A 27,608-nucleotide genomic window follows, 5' to 3' on the forward strand; every position below is an offset into this window, starting at 1 on the left:
TAATTTGCATTTATTCCTTTCCTCGTGCAACTATCGTTCGTCACAGAACTATCGTTCGTAGTAAACGATCATTATCGCAGGTGTGTACGTAGCATTAGGCTCAGGCCACACTGGGGCCGGATTGCAAACGGCCAACTGGAGCAAATAGATCCCCTCCAGTGATGCCTTGGGGGTACATTTGAAGTCCAGAGCAGATGTGTTTCCATCATAGGCTTCTATGGGAAAGGCATCCACTTATCCTGTTTCAACTGGCATGTGTACCAAGACCAGAAACAGCGGGCTGTCGCCGCATAGCCCTATGACTTTATTGTCTTTTCAATAAAAGAGCTTGTATTACTGCAGTGCCAGCCTCCATCGAATTCTTATCTACTGTTTGGACCAAGTGGTGCGGAGGTCCGTTGAGGCTTGGGCACGCTATCCCTTGGAAGTGAGAGCCACTCTTTTTACCATTGTGGACTTGACATTTCCAAGCTTTACACAACAGAGAGCAGCCACAGCTTTTTCTGTGTCCGCTTTGCGCAGGGGGTCCGCTCTGCGCAGGGTGTCTGCTCTGCGCAGGGCGCCCGCTCTGTGCATGGTGACTGCTCTGTGCACATACCCCTTAAAGTGACACTGAAGCGGAAAACAACTCGTGATATAATGAATTGGTTGTGTAATACGGATAATTAATAGAACGTTCGTAGCAAAGAAAATAGTGTCATATTTTTATTTTCATACATATAGCATACATATATTGCATCATTCTCTAATAATTGCAGTTTCCACAATACACTCAGCATTTTAAATGATTTCACAGAGCAGGCTAGTGACTCTTTGAACCTTTCTCTGCAGAAAAAACATAAATAAGAAACAATGAGACAGTTGGGATAAGAGCTTTAAGAGAAAGTGCTGTCCACAACTTTATAAAGTCACAGAGCTCACAGAAGCTCCTTTGCATAGATAACTGAAGTTTCTTAACTCTTCCTGTACTGGAAACAATATGAGACTCATATCTGTGCTAATGTTTTATTTCTTAGCAGTACTACACATACAAATCGTATACGTTTTTCACTTCAGATTCCCTTTAAAAAACGATTCTATAACTGCAATAAGGTCCCATTCACACTAGAAGCGCTTTTCTGAGCATTTTGCGATTTGATTAGCATTTTTTAAAATCGCTCTCATGCACTTTCATTAAAATCGTGGGGAAAATCGTCGCAATTTCGTGATCGCATACGCGAAAATCGCGGTGAATTTTACAGCTATTTTAATGAAAGTCAATGGGAGCGATTTTAAAAAACACTAATCAATTGCACATTGCTCAGAAAAAGCGTTTCTAGTGTAAATGGGGCCTTAGTGTCCATCAGAGGAGATCTTACCCAAGGCCATTTCATTTTAAGCTAGTTAACCCACCAGCATGTTTTTGGATTGTGACATCCTTCTGCCCCTAAACAGATCGCATTTGGTTTTTGGTGACGTGTGCTGACATATTTTTTTTCTCTCTTTCTAGTTTAATTTTCATAAAACACTAAAGGAGTACCTGGAAAGGCAAAACTTTGAGTTGACAGAAGACAACCTGAGTATCTCCTTCACATTCAAACTGGATGTGCTTCTGGACATCTTCTTCCTGCTGGGTGTAAGCAAAAAGCAGTGTGAGGTGAACGGGAAGGTCCTGAACCTGTTCTGCACAAACAACGAGAAGAAAGAAAGAGTCAAAATGTTCCTCTCGAAAATGACCAACCCGCTGATCAGACTGGGCAGCAGCTTTGAGCGTGACCGAAGACCGAGCATTTTCTCTCTCGGTAAGTGTCATTACAAGGACATTTCTATATCTATGTTAGTATGTGGGGGGCACACCATGGCTAGTGAAAAGAAACTCCAAATCGAGGGTGGTATAGACCTGTGATCTGTGGCAAGTCACCCTCAAACGCCAATCACAGCAGCACAGCAGGCCATTAAAGTAAACGCAAGGTGAAAATAAACTGATAGGATAAACAATTATATTTATCCTCCTACTCCTAAAAATGACTTTTTTAAGTATTCCATGGGTTTCTTTTATATTTAAACATGTACAAAGTAGGTTGAATGTTTTACTGTTATTAGCAGTCTATTAAGTGTCCCAGAGTGAAAATACATAAAATATTGACCTTGTCCTACCTCTCCCCTGTCCTCAGAAGTTGTATTCTGCCAAGAAAACTTTTATGGCTGTAATTAGCTTATCAGTGATGTTTACTATATTCCTGACAAGGTACCGGCAAGACAGAAGCTGTCACTTTTAGGACTGCACGATTTTAGGAAAAAATTGAATTACTCTTTTTTTTTTTTTTTTTTCTGTCAAATTGGGATTTCGGGGTTTTTTTTTTTCATGATTTTCTTCCAATCAAGCTTTAGCATTAAATTCACAATGTACAGTAACCTTTATAAACCTGCATTGACAGAAAATGGCATAGTATTATCAAATTGATAGTATGATGTCATTTTCTGTCATGTTTATACATTTTACTGCATTGTGAATTTATCAAAATAAATAGTAACTATTAAAGGACACATCCAAGCACTATGCAAATAAAAAAAATCCACTTACCTGGGGCTTCCTCCAGCCCTTGCTAACCGTCCTGCGCCCTTGCCACAGCTCTGCTGACCGATGGTAGCACGGGGTCCCCTCTGGCAAAAGATCCCCACTGCGCATGCGCGAGCGGCTCTGAGCCGCCCTGACATCAGTAGTAGTAGTTCTGCGCCTGCGCAGTACAGTCCGGATGACATCAGTGCGACCAGTGACTGCATGCTGGAGTGAAGAAGAAGCGGACCTGGCAAGGTTGGCATCTCCACTGGAGGGGACCGGGAGCCACCGGAGCTGCGGTGAGGGCACAGGATGGCTGGAGGAAGCCCAAGGTAAGTGGATTTTTTATTTTTAGGTTGCTCAGACCTTCCCTTTAATAAACACAAAGCTGAGTACAACAGCAGATTTTGGGCAGTGGCCACTTACTGGGCAGTGATCCGAGTTGTTTCTCAACAGGATAGTGGAGAGATAACAGATCCTGGGCTTGAGGCCTGCAGCTGGTCGGGTACCCGTGGGTAACCCAAAATGCGGGTTGGGTTTGGGTACCCGAATTGATTTAAGCTGCGGGTGCGGGTAGGGTTGCGGGTAGCAGTGTGCGGGTCGCAGGTAGTGAAAGCAAGCATGTAAACCTTCTTTAGCTTTGGTTTGTGTATAAAAATAGGTTTTATTAACTTTACAGCTCAATGTTACTTTAAATGTGCACTTTAGAAGAAAATGTAAAAAAGCGGGTAGCGGGCCTGCGGGTTGGTTGCGGGTAGCGGTTCTGCGGGTGCGGGTCGAGTTGCGGGTATCAAATTCACCAGAAAGCGGGTCGGGTGCGGGTAGCGGGTTGCAGGTGCGGGTATGTAAAAATGTGGACCCGCGTAGGCCTCTATCCTGGGCAGCGAGCAAATGTACTGTACACAGTGTGACCACGGAAGACAGGAGTGCAGAACAGGAGTGCCTGATATGCGGATCCTTCTCCTCCACAAGCAACATGCTGGCCGCATTACACTGCTTACTACCGTTCTGACTCCTTTCCGGCCGGAAGGAGGAAGTGTGGCGCGCGGCCAAAACAAACAATTTTACGCATGGAACGCCTAAGATAGTACAAGGAAAAAGCCTGCATGCTTAAAATTGTACGCATGAAAAAAATCCCCACTTTGATGATTAGGAAATCGTCTTGCCGTAAATCGCGATATCGATTTTAAAACCATATATCGTGCAGCCCTAGTCACTTCTTTGTCTAAGAATTAACTCTTTCAGGAAGCAACATGAAGCAAGTAAAACTGCCTGGTTTTTAATGTTTTGTACTGTTCATACACCTGTTTATCTTATCATGTCACATGTACTGTTCTTAGTGACTGTACAAATTGAAAAATGCTGGTAATGCCACGATGGATCTGTCCCTTAGAGCGGGGATCCCCAACCTGTGGTCCGCGGCCCACTGGTGGTCCGCGGGATGCTCCCAGTTGGGCCGCAGGACTGTCCTCTTCCATCCCCTGTCCCCGCCGCTGTTATTACCTTAGCAGCGGCCGCTCTCCCCTCTCCAGCGCATGTATTTATTCAAGCACCTTATCTCCCGGCTGCTCTGTGTGATGCGGCAGGAAGCAGGGCTCGGTTCCCATAGTAACGGCGATACACATCGCTGCTACAGAAAGCCGCTGCCCTGCTTCCTGCCGCATCACACAGAGCAGCTGGGAGATAAGGTGCTTGAATAAATACATGCGCTGGAGAGGGGAGAGCGGCCGCTGCTAAGGTAATAGCGGCGGGGACGGGCACCACCTACCCAATCTGGGGCACTATACTGGGCACTATACTTGCTATCCTGGGGCACTATACTTGCTATCCTGGGGCACTATACTTGCTATCCTGGGACACTATACTGGGCACTATACTGGGGCACTATACTAGCTATACTGGGGCACTATACTAGCTATACTGGGGCACTATACTAGCTATACTGGGGCACTATACTAGCTATACTGGGGCACTATAATGGCTATACTGGGACACTATATCGGGGCACTATACTGGCTATACTGGGGCACTATACTGGCTATACTGGGGCACTATACTGGGACACTATACTGGGGCACTATACTGGGACACTATACTGGCTATACTGGGGCACTATACTGGCTATACTGGGGCACTATACTAGCTATACTGGGGCACTATACTGGGGCACAATACTGGCTATACTGGGGCACTATACTGGCTATACTGGGGCACTGTACTGGGGCACTATACTAGCTATACTGGGGCACTATAATGGCTATACTGGGGCACTATACTAGCTATACTGGGGCACTATACTGGCTATACTGGGGCACCATACTGGCTATACTGGGGCACTATACTGGCTATACTGGGGCACTATACTGGCTATACTGGGGCACTATACTGGCTATACTGGGGCACTATGCTAGCCATACTGGGGCAACTAAACTCCCTATACTGGGGCAACTATGCTAGCTATGCCACTGCACCCTCGCCAGCCCCCTCCCGTAACCCACTCCACTGTCCACTAGGACGCGCACCCAACGTCCACACACCCCCGCCCCCCGGAAAAAATTTTTTGTCAGAAAGTGGTCCCCGGGCCGGAAAAGGTTGGGGACCCCTGCTTTAGAGGATGCATTTTAAGAGGGAAGCCTCCCTTTATTAAGAAGTGAGGTTGCTGCTTTTTAATCAGGTAATGCTAAATACTGACTGTGGTGTCTGTTTGTATCTCTGCATTTGGAAAAACCGTATAAACCTATATTCTGATCATTCCCCTCTCACAAAAAGAACCAAGTTCAGTAAAACTCTGTGTTTTTCAGAGGTAATCTCCGAAGATCCATTTCCACCAGAGGAAAATAACCGGGAGGAAGTTAACAAAGACACAGAGCCGGTCCTGCAGCAGAACTGCTGAACCAAAACTGCAGGAGGATAAACTTTTAATTCACATCACAGCTGAGAACGTTAAACCCCCGATACAGGGATTTTCCAAGGCTGAACCTGTAGCGCTGTACCGGATATACTAATTCCTTCATGTTGGTGGGAAAACATCTTTACTCTCTGGATGAGGCCGAGTTGAGTTTTGTTGGCTATAAATCAAATGTTCTGCCATGCTCTGGGACTGCTTGCTGCAGAATATTGTGTATGGAATGTGCTGCGTGCTCAGCAAGTGCTATAGTTGTGTGGCTGAGACAAGACATAAAAACAGAAGAAAATATGCTAACACATTATTTAGAAGTTGCTCTCCTATCTATATGCCACCGACAGACTGTTATTGCAATGGTGTAAGAGAGAGTTTGTAGCTCTTTGAATGGCTGCTTAGATGCATATGTGTGTGTTCCGTTTAGCCTGAAAGTGTAGCAGAGATGTTGAGATAAGCAGCTTTTATACTTACCTGGGGCTTCCTCCAGCCCCATGCTGTCAGTGAGCAACATTGTCGTTTTCCTGGGCCCATCCGTTTCTCAGCTGTGTGCCCTGGTATATATCTCAACCCTCGCCGCAGCTCCGCAGGCTCCCGGTCTTCTCCCCTGGCGCAGCCGACAGCGTCTTCTGCGCTCCACGGCGACGGTGTGGGTCACGTGGTCCTGCCGTCGTCATCAGGTCGGTACTGCGCAGGTGCAGAACTACTGCGCCTGTGCAGTACTGTCCTGATGACGTGGAGCACATGACCAGCGCCGTGGAGGGCAGAAGAGGCCGACCCGGAACTCGACCTGGCGAGGGCGGCTGCACCAGGGGAGAAGACTTGGAGCCTCCGGAGCTGCGGCGAGGGCACAGGACGGCTTTTTTAACAGCTTGGATGTTTCCTTTAAGCTAACTACGCTTTTTTTTTTTTCCACCAGCATGGGTCAGGTGGCAAATCAGAAGCTCAGTAAAGTGCTGCCAGCACAGATCCAACCACAAATGACATTTAAGTAGAGTTCCACATAAAGTAAAATACTATATGTTCATGCGAGACCAGAACTTTATATCTTCCCTATGACTGTCTCCCCCCACTTTCCAGCACCTACCTTTTATTATTATTATTGTAGTGACCGCAGGGGTAAGGGCTTTCCTTCTACTGCTTTATTAGCTCTTTATTGGTGCTGGTAATGATTATCTCTGTATATGCTTTGATTAGTTGTTAATAGACTATCCCCCTTCCCAGCCTACACCTCTCTGACACGGCAGCTGTCTTTGGCAGGTTTTGGTGCGCCACATCAACAGTACTTGCACTGATCTTTACAAATGTATAGAGCGGTCTAATGTAAAACTGGCACTGGGGCCCATAGCTCCTAAGCTACGCCACTGCTGCCACTGGAAGACAGGGGGGTTGGGACACAAATTAAAAAGTGGTACTGCAACATCAGAATTTTACAGTTGTAAAAAAATGTTATATAGTAAAGGAAACCTGAAATGAGTTTAATAAAAAAAAAAAAAAAGTTTCATTTACCTGGGGCTTCTGCCTGTGCCCACGCTGTAAAGGAACAATCTTCCCTTGCCACGGCTAAGTTTCGTTATCGCAGACTTGCAAGGCGACGCCCACTGTGCCTGCACAGCACTGGCCGCGTGCGTCCTCGTTCCCGTCACCAGGAGCGTCCTGCGCAGGCGCAGTACGAGGTTTTCTCCCGGGAGAGTGATGAGGACACGCTGCCAGGGCCGCGCAGGCGCAGTGACTGTCAACTTGCAAGTCTTTGATAATGAAACATAGCCGTGGCGGGGGACCAGAGGATCGTTCTGTGACGGTGCAGGCACGAGGCGGCTGCAGGGGGCTGGCAGAAGCCCCAGGTAAGTGAAACTTTTTTTTTTTTTTAAGTAATTTCAGGTTTCCTTTTAAAATAAAATTTCTGAACATGTTTAGGCCTGGAACCCACTAGGAGCACTTTTCTTAGCGCTTTGTGATTTGAAAAGCTCTTGCTAATGTAATGCTATGTAATGCTATGGGTGTGATCCCACTAAAGCAGGGATGTCAAACCGGTCCTTCGTGCGCCGAGGTCCTCACACATTTTTGACACAGCTCAAATGAAATGATGGGTCTGAATCAGGAAAGGTGTGGTCCATCAGGCAGAACACATTCCTCTCTTTCTCAGTGTATACTAAACACTGGCATGGATCTGTTCCTCCAGGCCTGGAGTTCGACACCTCTGCACTAGAGCAATGCGATTTTATAAAAATCCCCCCATAGCATTGCATTAGCAAGAGCTTTTTCAAATCATTAGCGCTTAGAAAAGGCTGCTAGTGGGATTGAGCCCTTAAACTGAAAACTAGGATATCAGCATGTGGCAAGTTCAGCTAAACTGGCTAAAAACTTGAAGCCATTAGTTAACTAAAAATAGAAAATGTATATTAGCGCAGACTCTTGAGCTCTGAAGCTGAACAACTATATTTTGTTGCTACTGCCCTTTTCTGAATAGTATTCCTAGGCTGGGGCTAATTTATCAAGTGCAAATCATAGGAATGGTCAGTAACTCAGAGTTGAGGCAGTATTATGCAAATGTATGCAGCTTGAAAATGGACTAGTCAAATCAAGGTGGAATTCGATTGGTCCATCCTCAAGCTGCATTTGCATAATCTTGCCTCAATTTGGAATTTACCATCCTTAGCAGAGAAAGCCGGACAAAAGTGCAGCGGTGAACAACAACCAATCAGAATGTCTGCTTTACTTAGCACCCTAGGGCTGGTGCACACCACAAGAGCTTTTTAAAAACTCTTGCTAATGCAATGCTATGGGGGATTTTTTCAAAATCGCATCGCTCCAGTGAGCACACACACACATAGGATAACATTAGCAGGAGATTTTGAAATCGCAAAGTGCTCAGAAAAGCTCTTCTGATGTCCACCAGCCATGAAAACGTATTGGTTACTCTGGGCGTAGCGCATGCTGTCTTCGGTTTTCACTGCAACTGCTCTGATAAATTTGCCCCATTCAGTCTTCCTGTTAAACTGTTGCTTCTTTAGTTATCTGCAATATATCATAAGAATTTTTCAGCTTGTTAAAGAGACGCTGAAGCAAAAAAAAATAAAAAAATATCATGAATTGGTTGCATAGTACGGATAATTACTAGAACATTAATAGCAAAGAAAATATTCTCATATTTTTATTTTCAGTTAGTTTTTTTTTTTTTTTAAGAACATTGCATCATTCACTAATATTTGCAGTTTACACACTACTCAGCATTCTAAATGATTTTACAGAGCAGGCCAGTGAACTTTTGAACTGTCCTCTGGAGAGAAAAAGAAAATACAGTGACTGACGGTTGAGATAACAAGCTTCAAAAGACAGCTCTCTGCGACTTTGAAAGTCATGGAGCTCAGTGGCTCTTTTGCATAGATAACTGGAGTTCCTTAAGGCTGCTTTCACAGTGGGACATTAAAGTCCCACGTTAGAGCAGCCTGTAACGCAGCCCACCGCACAGTAATGAAAAATCAATGGGCTGTTCACAGTGCCCACATTACGTTACATTGTAACGCTGCACGGCAAGAGAACTTACTGCATGCAGTACTTTATACGCTGCTAAGCCGCGTTAGACTGCTTGCACATGCTCAGTAATGTTGGGGAGGAGGGGAGAGCGGCCAGACACATGGCTAATTAATATTCACTGCACTTTGTGACGTGTGCAGTGTTTACTTCCTGGAGCGGCCGCTCTGTGCGGCGATTGGCTGGCGGGACCACGTGATGCCGCATGCGTCCAAGAGTACGCATCACGGACGTCAGAGTGAGCAGCACAACGCGGCTCGCTCTGACGCCCACATCCAACACCACCAGGCGTTGCGTTATGGGCACGTGATGCAACCATAACGTCCCCTAAAACGCAACGGCCTGGTGGGAAAGTAGCCTAAATCTTCTTGTACTGGAAACAATATTAGACTGATGTCTCTACTCCTAATGTTTTATTTCTTAGCTGTACTACACATACAAATCATTATATCATAATTTTTTTTTTGCTTCAGTGTCTCTTTAACTGCACTGTAAAAGGTCCTTATATCATTGTAAGTAAAGGCACTGCGGTTTTTCTTTTTGTTTACATTCCTTGGTCACATTTGTGTTTTTATTGTGTACTTGCACTGATCTTTACAAATCTACATATGCATCATTTTACTGCATTTGAAGAATATTTTAGGTGGGTTATAGTTTCCAGGTTTTTTTTCTTGTGGTATTTTTTTTTATCACTATACTGTTTATTTTGTTGTATATTTCTGTTTCTTTTTTGGCAAAGAGCAGGATTTGTCTGTGTCCTTTTTTAACATGTTGGATAACTACAAAATGACAGGTTGTTAATGTGTTACACTTAAATATGGACATGGGTTGAAAGAACATTTTTCATGTATCTATAATGAATAGATAATGAATCTATAGTGTCTATAATGCAATAAATCCTGTTTGTATGCCAGTGTGTCATTTCTATGTACCTTCAGTTTCTTCATTGAAAAAAAAAATTCTAATTCTAATCAATAAATCCTTGTAAGCACATCCAATTTTGATTGGCTAATAAATGGCCAATTTTATTTCTTCCATGTTCCATGGGGGCCAACAGATTTTGAATACTATGAACAGATTCGGTAGGTAAGCTGTCATGCGAAATAGAAGTGGTAAAATTGACCAATCAAAATTGGATGTGTGTAAGCACTCTCTTTTCAGTTCAAGAATTAAAATCAAGTGATTGTAACATTTTAAAAATCTGACCAATGTATTATACACCTGTGTTCAATTATTCCCCAATTACAAAAAAAAGGATTGAAAACTGAAAAAGATTGGTTGTGTCTATACATTGAAGAGCTGAAGTTGTGAACGTGCAACCCATCCAGGTACCTGCTGCGTCATCACAACCACCACCACGGGTCCTGCACATGCGTGGTTCAGTCTTTCGAGTACTGCACATGTGCAGGACCCTTACGTCCACAGGCATGATGACGCACTGGGTGCTTGGATGGCACATGCGTGACTTTGCCCGAACTCACATCGCCTACCTGCGGGACCATGGAGAGGATATGAAGCATACAGAGGAACCTTGAGGGCTATGGGGAAGGGAATGCAGTGTGCTGCTGTTCTTATACTGCTTACATTGATGCACGTTTGAAGCTCTGGAGGGCCACATAAAATGGAATGGAGGGCTGCATTCGGCCTGTGGGCCTTGTGTTTGACACCTGTGGAGTTAAGTCTGCTCTATTGTTGGATCTTAAAAGTGAACAGCGGGTTTTACATATTTTAGACAAAGAGATTTGCTCTTAGTAATAACCTGAATAAGACACACAGTCACCTCCTAAATATACACACATCAATGTCTGAAACATTACTCCACCCATGTGACATCACCACATGCCCTACAAAACCTGGGATGAACACATAGACAGACTTAATGATAAAAACACACGGTGAAGGGCAGACTGAAAACCGGAAACAGCTCAGACTGTTTAGAAAGCCGCATTCAGGCCTATCGCAGCCAAGTTTGTTTAAATATCCAGCATGCTTTAAATGAAGTTGACCAGGGGCGTCTCTAGCCATTTTGTCACTCCAGGCGAGAAATCCTGTGTCCGCCCCCCCCCCCCCCCCCCGTGATTTCCCCCAGCCCCATACCCCCCACCCCTCGTGGTGAACCCCACCCCCAAACCCCCGAAAATCATAATGCAGCAGCGTTTCACCAGAAAATACACTTATTGCGGCATAGGTTCACCAGAAAATAGTTGTAATGCAGCAGAGCGTTTCACTATAAAATATACATTGCGGCATACACTCACACGCACACTATACACACACACACACACACCACACTATACACAGCACACAGTAGACATACACTATATACACACACTATGCTGCTACCAGGGGAGGACTGGGACCTTCTGGCCTGGGGGGAAACAGACTAGAGGCCCGTTATCATGGCAGCCTCAGCCCAAATTATGTCACACACTCATCCCATGTCGTATATGCCAGTAATCACGTGGAGCGCCAATGCGGATATACAGCAAGGACACTCTGTGAACAGTGTGACAGGTAAAGTACAGGCATCAGGGGGGCACAATACATTTTGAGGGACAACGGCCGGGGTTTCCGCCTTGTCTATAATTCGTGGTTATCGCACTCCATGATTATCGCACCTGACAACCACATTGGCCCAAGATTTCCCAACATCTCAGATTGATACATTCAACCAATTTCCACCCAAAATTTTTTATCCGATTTGCTAATATCAAAACGGTTGGTTGATCGGCTGTCGAGTCAACAGAAGTATGGCCACTGTAATTTCCTCAAGGCCAATCCCCCCCACACACACCCCCCTCCCCCCCCCCCCATACACCTACCTATGTTCTCCGCTTCACCACCATCTCTACTAATCCTGGTTTTCACTACCTTATAGTGTGTCTGATCCCTTGTGCAGAGAAATAATGAGGAGAGAAAAGCTGAAAGAGGGAAGAAGATATTTGCCTCACCAGGATTGCACTTTTATTTAGCTTTCCTGTATGACAAGAAGACACAGACACCCAGCACTAGGGGAAGAGGGAAACAAAGGTGAATGAAGAAGGCTGGTGCACACCAAGAGTGCTTCAGAGCGCTTTTCAAATTTACAGCAATTTGAAAAGCGCTGGGCTAATGTTACCCTATGAGGGTGTTCCCACAGCAGTGTTGTGATTTTTTTTTAAATCGCAAACATGCTGCAGGTAGCATTTATTGGAGCGATTCTTTCAAAAATCGCTTCACAAAGTCGCATTCGCGAATTGCTAGCGATTGCTATTGCGATTTTGTTGTGCACTAGCCCAGAGATAGGAGTGGAGTGAGACTGAGAATAGCCTGAGATGGAGCAGAGAGCTAATCTGTATTGCAGTCCCACATCACATAGAGACTAGTTGCCGGTAATAGGACTGCTGCCAGTCTCTCACACAAGTCAGAAAGCAGCCCTCCTGGAGTCTAGGGACTGTCAAAACTTTTCAACCTGTTTAACACCTTATCTGCACATGCAGTCATTTTAACAATGGGGAGAGACCAGACAGATTTTTTCCCACGGACCCTCCTCTGGCTGCTACACAGTCTCTACTTCCACGCAGTTACCAGTAGCAGAGAGAGAGGGACTGAATGAATCTCAGGACGCAGGAGCTGATACTGTACCCGGATCCCTGACTAGGATGAGTGCCTTCTCTCACTGACTCATTCATTACTGTGGTTCATTGAGCTGAAGGAAATTAATGAATCAGTCAGTAAATCAGTTATGAGTCCAGTCAGGCGCTGCTGCTGCTGCTGCTGTGTAAATTGATACCTGAGTGAGCTAAGAGGCATTTCTTCTCTCACTACTCAGTGCAGTAGTGCCCTTCCCTCCTCCTGTCGCTCTAGGCAAGAATTTATAGCTGCCTAATGGCTCAGACGCCGTTGACCCATGAGTGCATTGTTCTCCTTCTCACCCTGCCGCTCTTTCGTGGACCATGCCATTGTCCCGCATCCCCTCCCCATAGCAGCAGTATGTACTGTATTGCTCTGCTATACCAGAAGGACGCATCTGTACAACACACACTTCTTGCACTGCTGGCTGTAGGAGTGAGCTTAACTGGTTCTCGTTCCACGGTTTAAACACCTTAAAGAAAACCTGTAACATCGAAAAGTTCCCCTGGGGGGTACTCCCCTCGGGAGGGGAAGCCTCAGGGTCCCAATGAGGCTTCCCATGCCATCCTCTGTCCCACGGGGGTCTCGCTGCAGCCCTCCGAACAGCGGCGATGTAAATATTTACCTTTTCGGTTCCTATGCAGGCGCTGTGGTGTCTCTCAGCTCCGAAATAGGCGGAAATACCCGATTGCCGTTAGATCTGCTCTACTGCGCAGGCACAAGTTTACGGTTTGCGCAGTAGAGCGGACCCGACTCCCGACTGAGATCGGGTGTTTCTGTCTACTTCGGCGGCGAAAGCCGCAACAGCGCCCCCGCTGGAGCCTGGAAAGGTAAATATTGAACAAGTCGGATCGCTGTTCGGAGGACTGCAGCGAGACCCCCGTGGGACAGAGGACAGCGTGGGAAGCCTCATTGGCACCCTGAGGCTTCCCCCTCCCGAGGTGAGTACCCACCAGGGGAACTTTTTGATGTTACAGTGTCTATTTAAAGTTCCTGACATTTTTGACACTTTAGCTGTGTCGTTTTGATACAGTAGTAACTTTTTAACTATCTATGCCATCTTAGTGATAGATATCTTGTTTTTTTCAGTACAATCTAGGCTTTCTTTGGGTAATATTTTTCTCCCCAAACTATTTTGTTTTATAGTCCATTTATGGGGAAAAATTAGGCGTGAATGCAGAAAACAAACTTTTCATTTTTCACCCTTCCTAATTTTCACATCACACATCCCACAGTTATAAAACATTTACAAATAAATTATTTGTCCCTTCCCAATTAAAATGATACCCCATATGCCACATTTTACTTCTAGCTGAGCATGTGGTGGACCGTTAACCCCAATATGCACGTCTGTGAAGGTCGAATGCGTTCGCTAGGATGACAGTTCAGGGGGCATAGAGCTGTACAGATGCATCACTAGGCAATGGCAGAGTGTTACATCTGTAGAGCATCGGGGCCCTTTCGCCCTATCGATTGCATCCGATCGCTACTGGTGGCAGTCATTAAACGTTTATAAACAGGTTTAGGTATTGTAGAGGTTAATAATGGGTTAATAGGCTAGCTTTGGGTTAAAAATTAATGGAGAATTAAAAAAAATACTTTTATTGGTACTATGTCACTTTAAATTTTTTTTTTTTTTACTTTTACAACTTTTGTTCCTAACTTTATTGAATGATTGTTGCTAGTTAACAGTTTATCCAGTTTGTCCACTGTGATCGATGGAATTCTCTGTCCTCCATTTTGAAAATGGCTATTACCCCATAACAGCTTCCTGGTCAGCACACGGTTGAACTGTAATATTGCCCACGTGAGCCACATGGAAATATGAACATTACCTTGCTCATCAGTTGTCCTTTCAGTTATAACTGACAGCAACTGATATATAACTGATATATTTCAGATCTGACAAAATCTTGTCAGAACTGGAAGGAATCATAGAAGAAAATGGAGAGCTTCTGAGAACTAATGGCGAGGTAAGTATGTAATATTCAGTTGCAGGTATATCATGTCTTTATTTTAAATAATTTTACACGGTGCAGGTTCCCTTTAAATTCTGACAGGTTTGAATCTCAGCTAGGCATTATCTGCATAGAGTTTGTATGTTGTCTGCATGGGTTTCCTACAGGCACTCCAGTTTCTTCCAACATCCCAAAAACATACAAGGTAATTAAGTTAATTGGCTTCCCCCTGAATTGGCCCTAGACTACGATACATACACTGCACAATACATACATAGATATATGACTAATATGGTAGGGATTAGACTATGAGCCCCTCTGAGGGTCAGTTAGTGACGAGACAATATACTCTGTACAGCGCTGCAGAAGATGTTGGCGCTATAAAAATATTAATAATAATATGTACCCCTACAGTGAGTCTGAATATGAAGAATAGTTCAGTTTTTCAGCTTGCAACTAGGAAGGAAAACCAGGTGTATATCTACTGTATGGTGTAAATGTTATTGTGGTACTTACTAAGGTGAAACATATGTGCAGTGGATCAATAGTGTACAGAAAAGAAACATGCTTTTCTTTCTTCTTCCACCATATCCAGTCTCTACAAGAAAGAAAAACATGCTATAAGGTTTCATATTACTTTAGTCTGCTGTGCTTCGTTCCATACCCCCAGAGCCAATCCAGTCATGCTGCAAGAATGCTCTCAACTGCACCCACTGCCTGGAATTCACGCGCAAGCCATAAAACGTTAACCCTGCTATGCTATCTAATGACTCCTCTCAGCCTTCAAGGTATTCTCCCTGTTCTGTTGTGAAGGCTTTTGTACACAAAGGAAATTTAAAGCACAAACCTGAGAAATACAAACTTAACATTTAATAAAAATACATACCGTACTTAAAGAAAAACTCCGACCAAATATTGAACTTTATACCGATCAGTAGCTGATACCCCCTTTTACATGAGAAATCTATTCCTTTTCACAAACAGACCATCAGGAGGCGTTGAATGGCTGATATTGTGGTGAAACCCCTCCCACAAGTAACCCCTCCCACAAGAAAAGTTCGAACTTTTGTGGGAAACACTAAAATGTTCACTGAAGTTCCTCTTTAAAGCCCTAGTTCAGCCTCCTGTTTATAGGCATATGATAATAAATTTGAATTAAATAGCAATGCACAGTTTTGTACTTATTGAAATAAATATATTTTATAAACAGTACCTGTCTGGATGGCTCTTAGCTTGATCTTCTAGGTCCTTGCTGGCAGTAGAGTGGGGATCAGATCCTGCCCATCTCTGCCTTTTGCTAAAAGAGATGAACTCTTTATGGTCCGTGCTGCAGCTACAATTCCTTCCTGCTCAATGTGTAATAAAGCATTTAACCAAAATGATTAGTGGTTCCTTAGGCACAGATAGTAGAATTACAGCGAAAGTAAAAAATGTTCGACTCTAAAGTCTCTCCGATGGTCAGTAGATCTACTTAGTATATAAGTGCATGCTCACACTAAGCATGCTGCATTGCATTTGGGAACATATTACAATACAGACAAATGAAGAAAGGACCAGTTTAATATCTTCCGGCCACTAGAGGGCATGGAAAATGTATATGGAAAAGTACAGGTAGATGTGCTCCCTACACCCTCTAGTGGCCATCAGTTTCTGTGTTTTTCTACTTTTCAGTGATAACAGCCAGGGAGATTACCAGAATCCTTCCACTGAAGTAAATGTAATTACGGTATTCTTTTTTTCTGAAGACACAAATGCCATTGGGCCTGGATTGGGTGCTGTAATATTTCAATGCGATAATGTGCTGAAATGTTTTTTAACTTAAAACAATTCAATATACTTACATGAATGAGAAAAAGAAGGGACACCGAGAGCCCAATATAGTGTAGTAAGTTGGGTGATGGGTTAAAGGAAGTATATGATAGATATACTCACAAGTCAGGGTTACCAATTAGGCAACCACTGTGTAGGCAGGTGAGGAGATTAGGCCTGTCCTCACTCAGGATTAAGATGTCGCTCTCTGTAGATTAGGAGAAGAAGTGGCTGGATAGTGTAATGGTTAAGGGCTCTGCCTCTGACACAGGAGACCTGGGTTCAAATCTCGTCTCTGCCTGTTCAGTAAGCCAGAACCTATTCAGTAAGGAGTTCTTTGGGCGAGACTCCCTAACACTGCTACTGCCTACTGAGTGCGCTCTAGTGGCTGCCTCATAAGCGCTTTGAGTCCGACAGGAGAAAAGCTCTATACAAAAAAAGGAATTATTATTATTAAGAAAGGGAATTCAACCCCTCCACCAGGGGTGGATGCTGATATTGTAAGGAGAAAAGAGGCGCCAACAGAATAAAATATATCTAAAAACTTTAAAATTCTTCGGGAGGCGGTGGTGGACTCATCTCCCCGATGCAATGTCTGCTTCGGGGAGATGAGTCCACCACCGCCTCCCGAAGAATTTTAAATTTATGTAAATTTGTTTGTACTAAAACCGACAGTATCATGTCTGCTTCGGTGAGATGAGTCCACCACCGCCTCCTGAGGAATTCTAAAATTTTTAGATATATTTTATTCTGTTGGCACCTCTGTTCTCCTTACTTACATGAATGAGTTTAACTCTAAAATACTACAGTGTTATTGCCAGTGTTTACATAAAAGAGAAAAGAAAACAAGCTTACGTGCATAAATTTGGGCACCACAAAAAAGAAATGAAATCAATATTTAGTAGAGCCTCATTTTGCAGAAATTACAGCCTCTAATCACTTTGTGTAGGCTCCACAGAGAGTCTGGATTTTGTTTGAAGGTATTTTGGTTCATTCCTCTCTACAAAACATCTCTAATTCATTGAGGTTGGATGGCTTCCGAGCATGGACAGCTCTCTTTAACTCACACCACATATTTTCAATTATATTCAGGTCTGGGGACTGAGATGGCCATTCCAGAACGTTGTACTTGTTCCTCTGAATGAATGCCTTAGTGGATTTTGAGCAGTGTTTAGGGTCGTTGTCTTGTTGAAAGATTCAGCCCCAGCGCAGCTTCAGCTTTGTCACTGATTCCTGGACCATTGGTCTCCAGAATCTGCTGATACTGGAATTCATGCGTCCCTCAACTTTGACAAGATTCCCAGTCCCTGCACTGGCCACATAGCCCCACAGCATGATGGAACCACCACCATATTTTACTGAAGGTACCAGGTGTTTTTTGGAATGCTGTGTTCTTTTTCCTCCATGCATAACGCCCATTGTTATGCCCAAATAACTCAATTTTAGTTTAATCAGTCCACAGCACCTTATTCCAAAATGAAGCTGGCTTGTCCAAATGTGCTTTAGCATACCTCAAGCAGCTCTGTTTGTGCTGTGGGCGGAGAAAAGTGATGATGGTGAACAATCTTTGTCTTCAGGTCATTTTAAAGTTGTTTTGAGACCCCCATGTTGCTACTCTTCAGATAAAATTAAAAGAGGAGGGGAACTTACAACTGACCCCCTTAAATACTTTTTCTCATAACTGGATTCACCTGTGTATGTAGGTCAGTGGTCACTGAGCTTACCAAGCCAATTTGAGTTCCAATAATTAGTTGCTAAGTGAGCCACCACACCCAGAAGATGGAGCACTCACCCTTAGGATGTGACCCTCTATTAGATTGGGTCGTCAGCGCCTGCAGGGCAATCAAGGCCTCCCCTACTTGTCACAGACTCTCCAATCACCTTGTCTTCCAAACTGTAGTGTAATCTTGATTCACCTTTCACTTTAAAGTATAAGCCAAAAACGTACTACAAATTTATAACATTTTTGATAGAACACTCACATGTCAGTTGCTTTAAAAACAGCACAGAGTTTTAGCGGGCTCTACCCCGATGGTGGGCCATCTGGCTGGCTCCTGGTGGACTGTGTTGCGCAAAAAGTGGGATCAGCGCATCACCAGGCCGCCTCCGAATGGCCTCCGATCAGAGATGCGCTGAGCCCCCCCAGAGACTGCAAACGCACCTTGAACCCAAACAGAGGCTCTGCATATACACCAAAAGCAAAGCTGTTAAGTGGGAGCGGCTGACCAAAAATGAATTAAATTAGTACATAGCAAGGAAATGAACAGCGCTACTTAAAAACAGATGAGTGCCTACCTGCAAAAGAGTGCAAGACCCACTTATGGGATAAAATACACACTGAGCATACACATGACCTGTCTACCACTGGAGGATGTTGGTTTCCTGTAACAGCTTGCATGCAACTTGTTAAGTACTCGTCCCTCCCACTGCGCAGAAGTCAATCCTCCATGGGAGGGGACCTAACACTAACTAAATCCTACCTATGCATATGCATAGCCTGGGTGCGGCTACCAAGTAAAAATGAAAATTGCGCAAAAAGTGGGATCAGCGCATCACCAGGCCGCTTCCGAATGGCCTCCGATCAGAGAAGCGCTAAGCCCCCCCAGAGACTGCAAACGCACCTTGAACCCAAACAGAGGCTCTGCATATACACCAAAAGCAAAGCTGTTAAGTGGGAGCGGCTGACCAAAAATGAATTAAATTAGTACATAAATGTGCTCGGTATTGCTCCAGAGATGCCGCTCCACGTTGTATCCCATGCGTTCCACGTCTGTACGACCCGGCTCTACCGGTTTCGACACTTCCTGTGACTCATCAGGGGCATGACAATCCAATCTAATAGAGGGTCACATCTAATAAGGGTGAGTTCTACATTTTCTGGGTGTGGTGGAGGTGGCTCATTTAGCAAGGCATACTGTATCTGTGTCGTGGACTTTTGAATATATCTGATTCCGTGTATGATTAGAACTGTTATCTGTAGATTGCAAATTGCAATCAATTTTATCTGTGCGCTTCGAGTTAATTGAATTTGTCGTATGAAGGCAGATAAGCGCACCACCACGTAAACACTCTGTTTTAGTGAAATTGAGCGCAGTGTCATATATATACATCACTATACCAGGTGGTCTTTTTTCATACATGCTAGTATCTGTGGTGGATGCTTAGTACTATACTGTTTAGACAGGTTTTGGTATTATGTAACTTTACATACATAAGCACCCTGTGGCCCATATGCAATTACCGTATTTTTTGAAAAATAAGACGATCCGGACTATAACCCTCACCTAGGTTTAGAGGACAAAAATCAGGAAAAAAAATGTATATACTAAACCTGGTGAGTCCATGGTCTAGGGGCATCTTGTAGATGTTCTACCCCCAATTATTGTGTCCTTGTACCTCCTGTGTTCTCCATATGTCCTCCCGTGTCCCTCATGTGCCTTCCTTTGTCCCCCATGTGTCCTCTGTCCACCGTGTGTCCTACTTGTGTCCTCCTCCGTGTCCCAGTTGGTCCTACTGTGTCCTAGTTGGTCTCCTTGTGTCCTTGTTTGTGTTCCTGTGTCCTTGTTTGCCCTCCTGTGTCTTCCTCTGTCCCTCTTTGTGCCCTGTTTGTCTTCCCTCTCTGTGCCCCCTGCATCCTCCTCTGCTCCCCGTGTCCCCCTCCACTCCCCGTGTATAGTTATAAGCAGCGGCAGTGCGTCTCTCACCTCATCCATCAGCTCCAGCGGCGATCAGAGACCTGTTAACTGTACTATGCCAAGCCTACGTCCATTTCAGCTTTACCTTGAGAAAGGAACCCGCTGTGGTTCCAAAACATTGGATATTTATTAATGGTAATGGATATGTAATAAACCTCTATTCTCTCTATATAGTGTTTTATGGTTTACTTATCTTGGATCACAGAAGGGAAAGCACTAATGGCATGATGGGTAAGCAGTACCTGAGGTGTGTCATACTTAAAGTGTCCACTCTCAAAGCAAAGAAATTAAACCCCATGCAGTCTGTGGGAACAGAACAGAATGAGGCACACTGACCTTGAAGTTATCTAAGGCTATAGACACTGCTTTGTGCCAATACACACTGTCCCATTACTAACAAACAAATCTAGAAAGAATGGCTGTCATTCCCAGGATTAGAGGTTCCATGGTGCATATCCACTCCACTGATTATTAGCATGAGTCAGGCAAAGGGAGAGGCAAGCTGTATTATGCTGACTTCCTTATACCAGGTTGTGTGTGAAACTCATCTTAAAGTGAACAGGAAGCGAGCAAACATTAACCGACTGCAGACAGAAGGTTCTGGTCCCTTTGAGGACCAGAGCCTTTTTTATTTATTCACTTCTGGATCACTGTGATTGGCTCATAGTGATCCGGCGGTCATAAACCAATGAAAACAGCTCCTGACCAAGTTACGGAGCTCTGCTGTCTTTAGACAGCGGAGACTTGTGTCTGCAGGGACACGTTATTGCATCCCGTGCATGGAAAAACTACGCCGCACCAGTTTTAAGCAGTCACAAGTGTGGCGTAGTTTAGCTATTGGCGGTCCCAAAGCAGTTAAAAGCTGGATACCTACCTTAGTACAAGGAAGCCTCTGGATACTCCAGAGCAGTGGTTCTTAACCTTGTTGGATGTACAGAACTCCACAAGTTTCATTCATGCATTCACTTAAAGGGAAGGTCCGAGGTGATTAAAAATAAAAAAATCTACTTACCTGGGGCATCCTCCAGCCCCTGGCAGCCGTCCTGTGCCCTCACCGCATCTCCGGTGGCTCCCTGTCCCCTCCGGTGCAGATGCCGACCTTGCCAGCATCTACTGCGCTCCAGCTTGCAGCTCACGGAGTCGCACTGACGCCATCCGGACTGTTCTGCACAGGCGCAGAACTACTGCGTGAGCCAACTGACTACGTGAGCCGCACACTGGAGCGCAGTAGGCATCCTGCACCGGAGGGGACCCCGGGCCACCGGCGGGGAGTGGAGCTGCAGCGAGGGTACAGGACGGCTGCAAGGCTGCAAGGGCTGGGGGAAGCCCCAAGTAAGTAGATTTTTGTTTTTTAATCACCTCGGACCTTCCCTTTAACCCTAGAATTTATTTATTATCAAATTCAAAAATAGATATACAGTATATATATATGACCCATTACTAACAAACAAATCTAGAAAGAATGGCTGTCATTCCCAGGATTAGAGGTTCCATGGTGCATATTCACTCCACTATATATATATAAATAAAACTGTGCATCAGTTGCACATAACATCATTGTGTTCAAAGAACAAAACCAATAAAACAAGGATGTCAAACAAAAACGCATAACTCAATGAATATTTACTAAATAAATGATGATTCTGATTCTAAATGGAACAGACACACACAAACCTCCAGAGAACCCCTGAGGCTGAATCACTGTACCCCTGGGGTTCAATCCAACACAGGTTAAGATCCACTGGTCCAGAGGTTTCCCATCATCCTTAACCCCACCGATCCAGCACTGGGACCCTAAAGCTTATCTGACAAAAGCTTGTGGTATTTGCTCTGGTGGCCGCATTCCTGTTCATGTATGAGCAGGTGTGTGAGTGTGGTCCGCCCCTGCGCAGCAACATGAAGACGCTCATGCACAACTTACATTTTTGGAAAGCAGCACGGATCGCTGTGGTAAAAGGGCGCCATCTAGGTAAATGAACCCTTTCTCCAGCGCCCTCTCCTCAGACACAAGCAGGTAGACTTGCGCTTCTTGCAAAACTTTGCTCACTCATCCTCACTGAGACCATCTCGTGTGACAAAACTCGGGAGAAAACTAAATTGAGCAAGGGGAATCAATACCTAGATTCAATGTAATGTTTTTCAACATCATTTTATGTACCGTATGTTCTGGCCCCCCAGCAATCGGAAGTATGTTGGCCCGGCCCTTGACTGAAAAAGTTTGGGGACCCCTGGTGTAATGGGTGTACATGCATCTCCCTCCTCTGTGTAAAATATGTTGTTAATTTGTTCACTGCTTTAGCTGTTATACCCTCTTGTCTTGTATCAACTGTTTGTATTGTATACCTTGTTTTGTTATACTCTGTATGCTATTGTACAGCGCTGCGGAAGATGCTGGCGCTATATAAATCAATATATATAAATCAATAATAATAATAATATTAGATCTTCAAAGAGGAACTGTAGTGAAAGCATAAAGAATAAAATTGCTTATTTTTTACAATATTCATTTTATAGATTATTTATTCAGTGTAAAATAATTTGTAAAATCTTTCCTCTCTGATATAAATTCAGAAATTTAGCACTGGTGGTGACATCTTTAGTCCTGCCAGATGATCTGTATGGCATGCTCTTTACTGAGAGTTCTATGCACAGAGGGAGATACTGCTTGCTTGGCAGTAGAGATGCGGCGAACTGTTCACCTGGCGAACATCTCTGGGGCTTTTACTACTTCCAGGTCGCAGTGACCCGGAGTAGTACGCCTGCGCTGCCCGGCGGAGCACATCCTCGATGTTGCTGGGCACTCTCTGCGCATGAGCGTGACGTCGTTCATGATGTCACGCACACGCGCAGAAAGTGCCCGGCAACAGGAGCGCGATCTAGGACGCGCTCCGCCGGGCAGCGCAGGCGTACTACTCCGGGTCACTGCGACCCGGAAGTAGTAAAAGCCCCAGGGATTTGGATATGTTCGCCGGCAAACGGTTCGGGAACCGTTCGCCACATCTCTACTTGGCAGTTGGAAAAAGACATTATTTCCCACAATGCAACAAGGTTCAAATACAGCAACTGTCCTGACATCACACTGTGGGAGGGTTTTCACCAAAATATCAGCCACACAGACCCCCTGATGGTGTATTTGAGAAAAGGTAAAGATTTCGCATGGTAATGGGGTATCAGCTACTGATTGGAATGAAGTTCAGTCATTGGGTAACGTTCCTCTTAAACTCACATAGGGCAGGATTAACCCTCATTTCCCACACGTGTCCCGCTGTACAAATTAATGTCTGTCAATTTGGAAACTGTCATCTGTGCACCGTATCACTTACTGTATGTTACGTATTGTACCAATGTCATTATGGATAAAAGATAGTAAGAATAGTCATCGGATATGACAGCATAGATTTACTGCAGTTTGCCAGTAGTTTTAGAACAGTTTGATCTTTCTTTGCACTTGTGTTTTAGATTTAACAGCAGTCTAGATAAGTAGAGCTGTTTTGAGGTGAGATCATTCCCTTTCTTTGTTGCAGACTGAATAACAAGCTTGATCTGTACCCTAATAGCCATTTTTCATTGCTGGAGCCTGGAGGGGAAAGCCAGTCTCTGGGCAGATGGGTCAGAGTGATGCTGCGAGCTGGCAGTATGTGAGAAGGAATAACAACATCCTTTCTCAGACAGGTATTTAAAATGGAACACCAGCCAAAATATATCTGTTTCGTTTCAGTGAGAGGGGCAAATCATTTGAACTTTCAGCAGATTTTAATGAGATCTGGAACTGCTACATAATCCTTTTCAAAGTCAACATATGAGTATAGCAGCTCTCATGGATGAGGCAAAAATTCTTCTAACCACTTCCCTACCACAGTTTTTTTCCTCTTAAAAACCAGAGCAATTTTCACATCACACTCCTCCCATTCACCAATAACTTTATCGCTACTTATCACACCAAAATGATCTATATATTTTATTGTTTTGTTTTTTCACAACAAATAAGGCTTTCTTTTGTTGGAACTTTTTTCTAAGAATTATTGTATTTTGTATGCATTTGAAAAAGAATAAAAATCATTATTTCCTAGTTTTCAGCCATTGTACTTTTAAAGGACAACCGAGGTGACGTGATATGATGAGAGAGACATGTGTATGTACAGTGCCAAGCACACAAATAACTATGCGGTGTTCCTTTTTTTTCTTTCTCTGCTTGAAAAAGTTAAATATCAGCTATGCAAGTCACAGTTTCTGCCCGGGCCAGACTGGGTCAGACTATAGCATAACCTTCACTAATAAGTAATTACAGCCATAAAACACTCTCCTGGCAGTAAATGGCTTCAGAGAGCAGAAAAGAGATAAAAAGTGTCAATATTTCATAGATTTGATCTCTGACATACTTTAATGCATGTGTCACTGATCAGAGACATTGAAAAAGTAAAAACTTAAAAATTAGACTTAAATATAAAATAAAACTGTGGGATGTCTAAAAAAGAGATTTTTTGGAGACTGAGGATAGATACAATTGTTTTTCTCATCGGTTTATTTTCACCTGGGATGTCCTTTAAAATGCCCATTTGTCTCGGTTATTACAACAACGTCATTTTTTTGAAGAGTCATGATGTGACGAAATGTGTAGGGCAGAGTCTGGTGGTACGCTGACGTTGGAGGAGGAAGAAGGCAAACCTGGTGTGGACGTGCTGCCCTGTGTACCGCGGCCAGGGCGAGTGGTCTGTAGCAATCCGGTTTGCCTGAAATATTAATGAAGAACCTTTTTTACTCTGGAGCCGCCTGGTGGTGTAAACAGATGAGATTCTGTGATATGCTGATACACAAGCTGAGCTCCCGTGAGTAAAATCAAAAAAGGGGGGGAGCTACTCTGTGATCCCATTAGGTGGTGGCACCTCCCTCTGGAGTGCAGCATGGCATATTTATTTAGTACTTAGTACAGAATAAGTATTTAGAAGAAAACTATTGTGGTGAGAAGGAAATAGAAGAGCAGCTTTACATGTGGAATTGTGCATATCTATGCATCTGGGATGCAAGTGAAGTTTTAAGGGGCGTAGATAGGCATACCAGCGGTGGGAAAGGGCTAATCAGACGCAGATTAAGATGAACGATGACCTAAGTCAAGATAGCAGCGCTGACTTCCCCTGCTTGTCTTTTGGCATTTTTGGTAAGGTGAAGTTGAGAATGAATGTCGATTAGAACTAGTCCTCCAGCTAAGAGCTGGATTTCTGGAAGGGCCTCAAGGGTCTGGGCCTTGTGTGGCTGCCAGCAAAAGGGCCACTGACATGGTAGAGGAGTTGCTGCACATGGAAGAGCGGGCTGCAATTGAAAAGGAGCTGAAAGAGGGGAGCTACTTCCCAAGGAGGCTGTAAAGGAGAACAAGGGGCTGCTGTACAGGGATGTTACCTATACAAAATGGAGCTGCACAAGAAATGGGAGGAGCCAAACAGTTTTTTTGAAAAAGTATGAATGTGCCCTTGCCTCTGCCTTTCATGCTAAAATATCTCGAGAATCTATCTGTTGATGTATGGGCAGGCAACAGACCTCTCTCCGATCAGAGAGAGACCCGTCTCTTGGTCAATTTTCCCATACACCGTCTGATGTATGGGCACCTTTACAGACAGAGTATCAGCAGGACAGCCAGGCAATTTGCATTGTTTAAAGGAAATACATATGTCAGTCTCCACATTCCTCTCAGGTCAGCTGTCCTTTAAAATATGTAAATATAAAAAAATGGATGATTGGTAGATCCTCTTCTCCTGTGCAAAAAGGGAAGCAGGAAATTTTGCACACCTGCTAGCAGTGGAAATTTGGGCCCCGCCATAGGGGTTCATTGTAATTAACGGCAAAGAGGGGCGATTTGGGTGCCCGTTGCGCCCGATAAATGTCGGAAGTCTGTCTTTTGATATTTATCAGGTGCTGGAGCCAGACATTTAGTGATACCCGAAATGTTATGCTTTTTTTATTGTCATACCGGCGTTGGGGACGTGTAAGGTTAGGAGGGGGAGGAAGGGTTATGGTAAGACATGGGGGGGGGGGTTGCGGTGGCAGGGACGGTTACGGTTAGGCGTGGGGCAGGGGGGGTTAAGGTTAGGCATGGGGGTTGGTTTGTGGTGGTGGGGACGGTTAAGGTTAGGTGTGGGGGGGTTGGTTAAGTGTACACATCGGCAGGGCCGGTTTTGTATTCTTTACTGCCCTAGGCCACTGTCACCAGCCGCCCCCTTCAGTATAGGTAGCGAGATAACCCCTCCCCCTTCCCTCAAGTATAGATAGCTACATAACCCCTCCCCCTTCCCTCTAGTGTATGTAGCCAGATGACTCCTCCCCCTTTCCCTCCAGTATAGGTACCCAGATGACTCCCTTAATCCCTCCTCCCCCCCACCTTTCAGTATAGGTAGCAGCCATCTGTGTTACTCATTTCTCTGTTTGTCTCCAGTGCAGAAGCTTCCTCTTCCTTTCCGTCTCCAATGCTGCCCAAGTCCATAGCCGCCGCCAGCCACAATGCAAATGTGCACAGAGAGCAAGATGGCTGCTGCACAGGCGGCTAGCAGCAGAGTACCACAGTCAGGCGCTCGCCTGATCTTCCTACATTGCAGCATTTGCAAGCTTGAAAATGCTGCACCAGTTTAGCCTGCTGCTCTGGTGCCCTTCCTCCTGTGGTGCCCTAGGCCATGGCCTAGGTGGCCTAGGCCTAAATCCGGCACTGCACATCGGTAGTGAGAGGGTTCAGCATGAAAATAGGCTTAGGTTTAGCTATAGTAATATAATACGTTTCTTACTATAGTTGTACACTTTAATAGTAAAATATTGGTAAACTTCCTTATATTCTACTACCGGGATAACTGAGCCCCAAAATTGCTGTGCGCCCTTTTTTGACGTATGTTTAATAAGTTTGTACTTGCTGCATAGATAGCATCAGAACTTGCACCCCTCGCTATTTAAAATGTGTCACTTCTTAAAATGATGATCATCATCATCATCATATTTCTGTAAACCTCCACTGTCCTTTGTTATAAATAAGATCAACAGCATTATCACTCATAGGCCTCAATTCACGGAGCATTATCAAACGTTTATCAAACACTTTATCAAACGTTTGATAATTTACCTCATGCGTAAAATCTCATTTTAAATTCACTAAGGTGTTATATATTTATCGAATGTTTTACCGATAAAACGTTCAACAAATATATAACACCTTAGAGAATTCAAAATGAGATTTTACCCATGAGGTAAATTATCAAACGTTTGATAAACGTTTGATAATGCTCCGTGAATTGAGGCCTAATAATAAACATTATTAAGCAATAGGCACAATGCAACTCTCAGACACTCACTTCTGATAAAAGCACAGGAGAGTAATGAGCTGAGAAGTAACCTAGCAGCCTTTTCCAACACACTGGCTGCTCCTTTCATCTGACCATTCATTCTGGTTCATTATTCATGGCACACATGCCTGCTGCTCATTGTTGCACCCTGCAGCCTCAAATTCCAGGTAATAATATCACACTGGTGCTTCCCTACTAACCAATAGATCAGCAGTGGCCACACCCCCTGCCTGCACGTGGTGTCAG

At 44.3% G+C, this 27,608-nt stretch overlaps 1 protein-coding gene and 1 long non-coding RNA gene across 3 annotated transcripts in view; one reads left to right on the top strand and one right to left on the bottom strand.

Annotated features, from left to right (window-relative positions):
- The window catches only part of MEDAG (mesenteric estrogen dependent adipogenesis), a 32,609-nt gene extending 22,706 nt beyond the window's left edge, over positions 1–9,903 (top strand). Inside the window, exons 4-5 of the mRNA XM_068267031.1 lie at positions 1,490–1,781; positions 5,341–9,903. Of these exons, the coding sequence (XP_068123132.1) occupies positions 1,490–1,781; positions 5,341–5,432 (384 nt within the window). The 3' untranslated portion in view covers positions 5,433–9,903. The remainder of the gene's footprint in view (positions 1–1,489; positions 1,782–5,340) is intronic.
- Positions 705–27,570, bottom strand: LOC137545616 (uncharacterized). 2 transcript variants are annotated; one of them, XR_011026069.1, is made up of 4 exons: positions 27,372–27,570; positions 15,059–15,140; positions 1,520–1,609; positions 705–825 (listed from the first exon to the last, which is right to left on the bottom strand). It is a non-coding gene; the product is annotated as an uncharacterized lncRNA (long non-coding RNA). The 2 variants fall into 2 exon arrangements; XR_011026070.1 differs by lacking the exon at positions 27,372–27,570 and adding an exon at positions 15,756–15,840.
- Positions 27,571–27,608: the final 38 nt, after the last annotated feature.

Source organism: Hyperolius riggenbachi, chromosome 2, assembly GCF_040937935.1.
Source record: "Hyperolius riggenbachi isolate aHypRig1 chromosome 2, aHypRig1.pri, whole genome shotgun sequence".
Taxonomy (NCBI): domain Eukaryota; kingdom Metazoa; phylum Chordata; class Amphibia; order Anura; family Hyperoliidae; genus Hyperolius; species Hyperolius riggenbachi.